We start from the raw sequence: 10,622 nt of genomic DNA on the forward strand, positions 1-10,622 counted from the left end.
TAAAGCATCAAACATTGCATACTAGAACCTTGTGCCATCCAATTTCAGTTCAAAATAAAATTACACAAGTGAATTTATCAGATTGGCTTATGCATTAGGTAATCAACTAGAAGTAATCTTATATTTTCTTTCGTGACAACTGCAATATAATCTAAAAATTTAATGTTGCACCGTTCTTTTTATTCCTGAAAAGGTTATCTTACAAGGAAAAAAACACTCCTGATGAGTTTTCTAACAAAAGCATATTTAATACTTCAATATACATCATATCATACGAATAAAAAAATAAAAAAATAAAAATAAAAATAAAATAAAAATAAAAAAACCTTCAATATGCATTGTAGTTACTCTCCGCGAAACAAAACAAATAAAGCCCATAGAGAAAGCTAATAAATCAATAAAGCCACTGGAGACAGCTATAAGAGGTCAAGGAAATGTTTGAGTGAAAGTAATATTTCAGGACTGAATGTTGATTCTTCACTTCCATGTTTTCTCTGCCCCAAAACCCAAACCAACCAACTGCAACAGCCAACCAAATAATCAGAACAAAAAATGTCTACAATCCTTCGAAGCTACAAAAGCAAAATCATGAACATATTTTGGATTCTCAGAGGCAACACAAACAGAACTAAAACCATGTCGCCAAAAAAATTTTAAAACGAAATCTGAAGAAATGTGTAAAGAATGTCAAACTAGGTGACCAACTTGTCCGGGTTTCATTTAGGGAACAGGTGCTTAATTCTAATGATCATTGTGTGACTTTAGAATCAAATCTGTTGGGCAGCTACGAGCCCACTCATGATGACGCTAATGGCAGTATATAGAATGAAACTGGGTTAGCTACGAGCTCTTGTTATTGTCCTTAATTTCCAGCCAAAGGGTGTTCCACAAGCTTTGCTATCAGTAGAATGAAGATGTAAAAAATAATGTCAGTATTGATTTTCATCGACCAAAAAATTGGGCAACACAGTTAAACAAATAAATATTTTGGCTCTTTTTCAAGTGAAATGATTTTGAGGAGGAAGTATGACTTTCAGGTTTCTTTTTTTGCGGTGCACTTTATCATAATTGTTTCTTTTCCTATACCTGGAGATATTTTGAATTGGTTGTTTATTTAACAATACGAGGATGTGACTAGAATTGGAGATCTAGACGTTTGTTTTACGTCGTAAGACTAGAATTTGAGATCTAGACGTTTGTTTTACGTCATAAGACTAGATATTTTGAGATCTAGACGTTTGTTTTAAGTTGTAAGACTAGAATTTGAAACCGTGTGAAGGGATGCAAGTAGATTTAAAGTCAGTTGGTCCATGAGGATTACTCGTTCAATGGGAAAATGCGAAAATTGTGGGGGAGCGAGGGATGGGAATTTGAGGAGGAAACAGTACTGAAAGTGAAAGGTCAGTGTTTGACTTCGATTTCCAGTCCCACGTACGTGACAAGAAGCTCGATCGAAAGACGTGGCCAACAAGCTTGTCATCTTTCTTTCAATTTCCCCCTTCTATTTTCAATATTGATGACGCAACGCACGCGACATTGTTTTAATTTTTGCCCATCAATCCCCGGATATAATTTGGGCATCAAAAGGCATACTTTCTTGTAGTCCCTACCGTTCATCAGCCTAATTTCATACACTGTAACTTCTTCCATGGCCTTGCAACCAGCTCTTCCATGGGTTTATGATGTGTTCTTGAGTTTTAGAGGTGAAGATATTCGACAAAACTTTATTTCTCACCTATATGATGCTTTGCGTAAAAGGGGAATCAATACTTACATTGATGAGCGCCTTGAAAGAGGAAAGAAAATTTCACCCGCACTTCTCAAAACTATTGAGGAGTCAAGAATTTCGATTATCGTTCTTTCTAAAAACTATGCATCATCCATGTGGTGTTTGGAGGAGTTGATGAAGATTCTCGAGTGCAGAGAAATGAAACAACAAATAGTTCTACCGGTGTTTTACAAAGTGTGTCCATCGATAGTGCGGAGACAAAAGAAAAATTATGGAGAGGCATTGGCCAACTACAAAGACAAGTTAAATGATGATACGAAGGTGGATGGCTGGAAGGCTGCGCTAAAGGAAGTGGCCGATTTGTCTGGGTTCCATTTCAAGAAGGATGGGTATTTGATTTTCAAATATTTATTTTATATCCTCACACATTTTAGATGCATACACATGCGTGAATATGCATGTTTGTGTGTGTATTTATATATGTATGTATGTGTGTATATTAATTGATCTAATACTCCTATTTTTGTTGATATTTTTTTTATCTCAATCTATTTATTTTTGGGCCTTTTTCTTATGTCCTTATAAAATGGTAATTAATTAATTCTATTAAAAGGATCGTGTTAGTGAAATAATGTTTTACATGATTATTAGTAAGGTTCTAATGCTATTAATTAACGCTTCTATGTTTAATAATGTTGTTATAAGTATAACAGTTAATAATTCTTCTCTTTTGAATTGATAGGAATGAATCTGAATTTATCCATAGCATCATTCAATGGGTGGACTCAAACATAATAAATCAAACACGCTTTGAGGTTGCCAGTCATCCAGTTGGAGTGGCATCTCGTGTGCAGCGTGTATATTCCCTTTTAAGCATCGGAGAGAATGATATTGTACATATGGTAGGAATCTTTGGAGTTGGTGGAATTGGAAAGACAACTATTACCAAAGAGGTATATAATATAACTTCTTCTAAATTTGAAGGCAGTTGTTTCTTGAAAAACATTAGAGAAATTTCAAAGAGCAAGTATGGTCTAGTCCAATTGCAAGAGACTCTTCTTTCTGATATCCTAGGAGCATCTTCAGTTTGTAATATTGGCCACATAGATAGAGGAATCAATGTGATAAAGAAAAAATTTTGTTATAAAAGAGTTCTTCTAATTCTTGATGATGTGGATGATTGGGAACAATTGAAAGCTTTGGCCGGAAATCGTTATTGGTTTGGTTTAGGAAGTAGAATCATAATAACAACAAGGGATAAAAATCTACTGAGTAACTATGAAGTTGATGCAACATATGAAGTGGAGGCATTGAACCATTATGAAGCTCTAGAGCTATTTAGTTTGTGTGCCTTTAAAAGAAAGAAACCACTTGAAAACTACGTGGAACTTACACAACGTATAATACGTTATGCTGGAGGCCTTCCTCTAGCTTTGGAAGTGCTTGGTTTGGATCTACGTGGTAGAAGTATACATGAATGGGAAAGTGCTTTGGAAGAGTACAAAAGAATTCCTCACGAGAAGATTCAAAAAATACTTAGAATGAGCTATGATGGTTTGCGTGAAAGTGAGAAGAAGATTTTTCTTGACATTGCATGTTTCTTTAAGGGAGAGAATGTAGATTATGTTGTGAAAATATTAGATAGTTGTGGTTTAAGTCCAAATATTGGAATAAAAAAACTGATGGATAAGTGTCTCATTACCATTGATGATTGTAATAAATTTGAGATGCATGAATTGCTACAAGATATGGGTAGAGAAATTGTTCGAGAAGAATCACCAAAAGAACCCGGTGGACGCAGTAGATTGTGGTATCATGAAGATATTCGCCATGTACTTGAAGAAAATATGGTAAGAGTAACTTTCAAAAATGATTTTAGTTTTTGAAAAATGTTGTATAGAACCAATTAGAAAATTGTAGATTTTTCTAATAACTATTTTCGAGTAAATGGTGATGAAGAAATGCATTAAGTGCATATATATATTGGCTATCCATTGAACTATATATTATAATTCTAGTAGTTCCCAAACTATTATATAGAGGATTTAATGCTTTATTGATTTAATGCAGGGAACAAACCAAATTGAAGGCATACTGATAGATTTACCTAAAGAAGACTTGATATGCTTGAGTTCGGAGGCATTCATGAAGATGAAAAACTTGAGATATTTCATAAATCGTAATGCACGCTTCTCTGGAAGTCCTAATTATCTTTCTAACGAGTTAAGAGTGCTTAATTGGGTGGAATATCCTTCACAATCGTTGCCATATAATTTCCATGGAAGGAAGCTAGTTGATCTTAGAATAAGTGATAGCCTCTTCAAGGAATTGGGAGTAGGATTCCAGGTATAACCATTATTATAAATATTTTCTTCTCCTTTTAATTATGTTGGAATCATATTTGAAGTGAACTTTATCTCCAATTTTGGTTTACAGAATTTCCAGAACTTGGCCAGGATGGACTTCTCACGTTGTGAATTTCTGACAAAAATCCCCGATCTTTCTCGGATTCCAAATTTAGAGTGGCTAGATGTTGCTGATTGTACAAACTTAGTTGAGGTTCATGCTTCTGTTGGATCCCTTGATAAGCTTGAGCATCTCTCATTTGCCCGTTGCACTAAGCTTACCAGTTTGCCAACAAAGCTCAAGTTCAGGTATCTTAAATGCCTCCGGGTTGATGGTTGCTTAAGCCTTCAAAATTTTCCTGAAATTGAGTTTGAAAGGGAATGTTTAAGGAATCTTAGTTTAGCAAACACCGATATAAAAGAATTGCCTTTATCCATTGGGCACCTCTCTGGGATTGAAGTACTAAATCTAAGAGGCTGCAAAAATCTTCTGCATCTCCCCACTGGAATTCTTCGATTTCGACATCTAAAGGCTCTTCGTCTAGCTAGCTGTACAAAAGTTGTTTTTATTCCAAATATCTTGAAGGATGATTGCTCGGATCTTCCGGCGCTGGAATGTTTGGATCTTGTAGATTGTCACCTACCAGACCTTGATATCCTAATGAGACTCGATCGCTATTTTACTCTGCTTCATTTAAATCTATCAGGGAGTGATATTATTAGGCTTCCAGAAAGCATGACCAAGTTTTTTCAGTTAAGGATCATTGAGTTGATAGATTGCAAGAAACTTCAAGAAATTCATGCACTACCCCCAAATATACAAATCGTAGATATAACTGGATGCATGTCATTGGAAAGATTTCCAGACAAATTAAAAGTACCGCACCTCTTTACAAGTCAAACGCGATACCAACGATGGATTGACTCATCCTTATGCCTCAAAATTCGTATGAATATAGATGGGTTTTGGGTATCTATCTTGCTCATTCATCTCTTTCTTACTCGTGCTTGTGTGAGCTTTGGTTTATTGGTTGTTTTGTTGAAATATATTGATATATTTTTGTTTTACAGGAATACTTCAGAAACCATTCAGGCAGCATTATATTTCCGGGGAATAGGATTCCAGAATGGTTTAGCCATACGAAGCAAAATTCCAAAAATTGGATTCCAGACCGATTCGACGATCTTGAGCCGTCTTCAGCAAATATGAATCTAGATCGGTTTCGCGAGTTTAGGCGGACTCGAAATAAGAGTTCCTGTCTAATAAGAATAAATGGGCTGAAAAGTTTGGAAAATATAAGAGGAGTTGCTATATGTGTCGTTCTCGAACCCATTCCGAAGATCTACCCCCAAAAAGGTACTACTCTTTTGGTCTCGACCAGAAGGGATGTTTTCCCTTATATTGAGTTTTTGTCGGGACATCATGTTGATTTAAGGGGTTCAAATTCTCATGTATGGCTAAATTACACCATTTTAGATGATCATATGAACCCATTAAATCTAGAATTTGGAGTTTGTAGTTTATCCGAACCAGTGTTCTTCAAAAGCTGTGGAGTCCATCTGATATTTAAGAATGAAAAGGAAGGGGAAGATCATTCAGGTTTTCTGCATTTAATGGATGGTAGTGGAGGTTCGAAGAGGAGGCGTGCCGATGATGACAGCTACTTGGAATCCACTTCATGCCCACAATCGAACAAGGGTTCCTCAACCTTGGCCATCAATTTTGAATTTCGAGGATACTCTGAACAGTTTGGAGGAGGAACTTCCAAATAATTTGCATCTTGAATTGTCCCTGAAAATTGCGGATCAGGTTTTCTTGTTTAGGAACTGTTCATCGCAATTTGGTGTTTTGGTGTGAATGACAGACGACGTTCCATGTGCGAAGGGCAAGAAAGCGGCGCTTAGCATTGCAAACCCATTTTCCCTACAGTTTGGTGTAGGGCAAGACAACCACCTGTTTGAGATATGATCATCACGTTGAGTTATTTGAGGAGAGTGTCTCCATCTCTCTCTCTCCTAGGAGAACATTTGGTTAGAGAAGCTGGGGTACAGATTTATAGAGTCGTCTGAAATAGGTGAATTTCAAAATGGGAAGAATTTAAGGTTTCAGCTTGAACATAATTCCAATTTCAGTGTAATCGTGATCCGTGTACATTTTTTTTTTTTTTCCAATTTCCTACACCGTGACCCACATGTAAATTTTTTCGGTCTTCCTTATCTATCGCCATAAACCACGTGAATCTTTTCTTCTCCTCTGTTTTTCTATGCCGACAGCTCTCACCAACTCTGCCTCTCTCGCCCAATATTTTTTCTCCCGCATATAGAAGAGCTGCAACTTGAGCGTTCTGTGAACCATCTTCTCCGCATAACTGCCGTCAGCCATTTCCCCACTAACCACCGAGATCATGTTAGGACCCTGTGGGTTATGCTACTGTAAATTGGAATGTAATAAGGGATATGGGTAATGGAAGCTAATCCACTACAACATATTATGGTTTTTGTGCCTAATTTCTTTCCCGCGTTCTATGCCTTTGACGCAAGAATCATGTGCAATCTAGTGTCTTACGGCGAGCAATATAATGAAGCTATAGGTGATATTTTGCGGCGACAATAATTTCGCCGCTGGAAAATTGACCACGAAATGCATTTTAAATTTTTAAGGCAAGTCTTGAGCTTATTACCGCGACATTAATGCGACGCAACAAATATTTGCTTCAGTGTTATCTGTTGCAGCAGATGTTCTCGCCGTAAAAACATGGGAATTATTTAATCCCCTGTTTTCCCTCTCTCTCAGCCCAATGCCCAACACATCTGCAGCTGAAAAACACAAAGCCCCTGACGCCGCCTCTTCCCAGGCCGCTGCGTCACCGCCTCACCCAGTAGGTATTTGTCGCTCTCTCTCTCTCTCTCTCTCTCTCTCTCTCTCTCTCTCTCTCTCTCTCTCTCTCTCTCTCTCTCTCTCTCTCTCTCTCTCTCTCTCTCTCTCTCTCTCTCCATAATGGTTTGACCCTCTCGGCCTCTCTCCATCTCTCTATTTGCAGCACAGATCAAACAACATTGGGAAATTGGGAGATTCACCTTTAACTCTGGCTAAGAATTTCTACGATCCATAATCCCGCTGCCGCAACAATAAGGTATATATATAAATTTCAGCCACTCATCTATAGAAAATGCATTTTATATACTCTTCGAGATGTTTTCTGGGATGCATTAAGTCGGTGATTTTCACCCCTCTCTGTACCTCTTGCCCTTGTTCTAATATTTGACGTGTTTCTTGCATTTTCCTGTGGTATGTTTGGTTTAGTTATTTCCATTAATTAGATGGATATTTTCAGATTCCGTGCTATTTATTTGTACACTTCCCATGGGTGAAGCAGATTTATTTCTTTCCTCATTTTGCTCTATTTAATTTTGTTTTAGCTGAAATTATTGAGCATTTTACCAAACTACAACACTTGTAAAATAAGTCATGACCATGTCCATCTATCTCAAAAAGTGTTGTTTTACCTCCATTACTGCACATTTCCATCTACAATGCTCATGATAACGATCCTGATAGATCTCATGTTTGTCTGTTTCTTTCTTTCTTTCTTTTTTCTTGGTGGAAGGGGGTTATAAGTCATGGAATGGTCGATGTAAGCTAATTCAATTCAAATTAGAAAGACAGAAAATTAGAATTTCACTTTCTCTTAATTATATATAGTAATGCAAAGTTTTTTATCTGCCTTGATTAGAATATATGACGACTAGATCATACTGGAATTCTGTTTGCAGTGATTTAGGCAATGACAAATTTAGTAGTCTTCATACATGACTACTCATGTCTGGAATCATCAGCACCAAACATGTGTGCTAATGATGATGTCATACTTGTGCTGCAGCCAATTAATCTGCTGCATAGATACCAATTAGTGGCCATGATTCTTTAATATGGTTGCTTTAAAAAATAAAAACAATAATAATAATGTATAAATAAATTTCTACTCACACTAAAAGTCATATCTTTCCAGAGCTAAAACCATCAAGCGCCATGGTTCATGAGGTACTTATTCATTTTAGATGCTTATAGTACTCAAGGTGATCATTAGTTAAGATCAACATAATAAAATATGTGCAGTACTACATTAATGAGTTTGAAATGGTCCTATGTATTTGGTGCAAAATTCAGGGTGTATTTGAAAATTATTTGCTTTTAAATAGATTCTAATTATTATTTGAACTTAAAATTTCTTGTATTGGTAGTTGCTTTGTTTTAACACATGATGTTTGAAATTATAGGTTCTAATAATAGTAATATTAAAAAAAAAAAAAAAAACACCCTCAATCCACCACGAATGGCATCAAACGTTGAAAACTTTTGGAAAACACTGCATGGTCAATTTCTGTATTCACATGTGGCTTGTTGCACATTCAATTAACACCGAGCTACAGTACTCGAGTTTGATCTATATATGCTAATTTACTTACTTATTGATTATGCTAGTATTTGTCTGTAATGCAGAATGTTACAACCAGACATCTTCTTCAATATTGTAACTTAAATATTCTCCCAATAAGAGATACATCTGCATGATATAAGGTTGCAACCTGAACCAGATTGATGTGTGTAGTTAGTTGATTTGAGAGTAATTTTGCGAAATTACTCACAACTGCATTGTTAGAAAATGACATGAAGAAGCTTTACCTGCTGCCCTCTCAACAAAATCACCCACTGCCACACAATGCTTACATGGAATTAAATATCTCTTTCAATCTTGGATCACCAAGTAAGCTTAGGAAAATCATTCATAGTAGCAGTGCATTGGTACTGTCATTACCCCTACATGCTTTAAAGGGACACTCCCTGTCAATACATTCTATTTGTGCCCCTAGGAAACATTACCAATTTAGATCCATGCTAGGTAAATTGTGTGAACCGTTGGTTAAATTTCTGATAGTTTCAAACTCAAAATGGCTTTTAGCATGCTTCATCTATTCATATATTTCCATACCATATTTAAATGCATTGAGGGTGGGTTGGATCATGTTGTATGCTCACATCTTTGTGAGCTAATTCATTGCATGACTTTTCCAACCATCTACCCATCAAAACTATTGTAAGTTCGCAGCAGCCCATTAATTCAGTCCAACGTGAATGATGAATCCTTGAGTTGCATATCTAATAGGGTGTATATATATTGGTATTGAAACATATACTTATATATATGGATTATAAGCAACTTGGAGCTTATATAAAAGCTTGCCTATACCTAGAATAGGCTAATATTAGTTTGTTGAAGTTAAATCCTATAAAAGTAATTGGGGAAACTTTTCTATAAGGATCGATGATTTGCCATTAAATCAGTGCATTTCTTTTTTTTTTTTTGTTTTTGTAATAGAACTAAACACGGACATATTAGATCAATTTTATACTAAAAATAATATACTACGTAAAAATAATATACTACGTCTTTCCCATGTGAATGAATTGATTAGATGTTGCTGGTGGGGGCGACAACCCTTTTAAACAGGTATTTTTCAAAAACTACTGGCATCTTGTTTGGTACTGCCTTCTTAGCATTAATTTAGGAGCATTTAAATGGCTGTTTCGTTTGAGAGGGTAATTTCTATTTTTATAATCCATTTGAAGTATGGGGTTAGTTGATCTTACTTCATAATGTTACTTATGAAGTAATTTTAGTTAATACATACACTTACGATTAGAATGGGTAGTTCTGAATGGCATGTGCAAATTTAGACAGTAGACATTAAAAATATGTTGTTATAAGATTATTTTTAAATAATTCAATGATATATGGACTGAGGATGCAGTTTGGGGGTTACCATAAAACGACCAGGTTTTATAATTCTTTCTTAAGTGGTATGAGCAGGGTAAACTCACCTGTGATGGTTTAGGTTCCCCAAATAAAATATGTTCACCTCAGGTACATGTTTCGTTAAAAATGAATTTAACCCATGGATGTAGTTTGTTGTAAATTGATATTACTTGAATTATTTAACTCTACTGACATACCTATTTGGATGCAGGAAAAAGTGGACAGGGCAAGATGAGAGCTGATGGGTGAAACTACGTACGATAGATGGCAAACATCTGGTTCTGGGGAAAAGGGATACCGATGGTTCCATGACAGAAAGCACTCAAATGTTGTCTGCTAGGGTACACTGTTTGCATATTTATACATATTATAGTTGACTTGTATTAAATGTCCAAAAACTATTGCCTCATATGTGCCTGAATAGTAAGAAGTTGCTAATTTGGGTATAGATGATGTTTCCTTCCTGCTATTATATGTAATAGAGTGATTGGTAAATCACTGGTAGTGGATGAAGAGAGATCAAATCTATGGTACATCAAAACTATGATAGCTTTCAGTGCATTGTTCTATGGTTGGAATATAAATGATACTATTGTAATTAGTTGGAAGATGCATATTTCTGTTTAAGACCATGAATAGGTTGGCTTATGAAAAAAATCATGTTTTAAGCAAATGTCTTTCGTGTAGCTAGTTATTTGAGGTGTATTATGATTTGATTTGAGACCCAAGTTT

General features: G+C 35.8%; 1 protein-coding gene across 2 annotated transcripts; it reads left to right on the plus strand.

Annotated features, from left to right (window-relative positions):
* The first annotated feature begins 1,447 nt into the window (after positions 1-1,447).
* On the plus strand, positions 1,448-10,359 carry LOC122295797 (disease resistance protein RUN1-like). 2 transcript variants are annotated; one of them, XM_043105053.1, is made up of 7 exons: positions 1,448-2,118; positions 2,472-3,579; positions 3,800-4,075; positions 4,166-4,383; positions 5,146-6,957; positions 7,116-7,208; positions 10,102-10,359. In XM_043105053.1, exons 1-5 carry the CDS (start codon positions 1,649-1,651, stop codon positions 5,282-5,284), a joined length of 2,211 nt encoding a protein of 736 aa, XP_042960987.1. In that variant the 5' UTR covers positions 1,448-1,648; the 3' UTR covers positions 5,285-6,957; positions 7,116-7,208; positions 10,102-10,359. The 2 variants fall into 2 exon arrangements, with proteins under 2 accessions (XP_042960987.1, XP_042960988.1); XM_043105054.1 differs by having other exon boundaries at positions 7,121-7,208.
* Positions 10,360-10,622: the final 263 nt, after the last annotated feature.

This window comes from Carya illinoinensis, chromosome 15, assembly GCF_018687715.1.
Source record: "Carya illinoinensis cultivar Pawnee chromosome 15, C.illinoinensisPawnee_v1, whole genome shotgun sequence".
In the NCBI taxonomy this organism is placed as follows: Eukaryota; Viridiplantae; Streptophyta; class Magnoliopsida; order Fagales; family Juglandaceae; genus Carya; species Carya illinoinensis.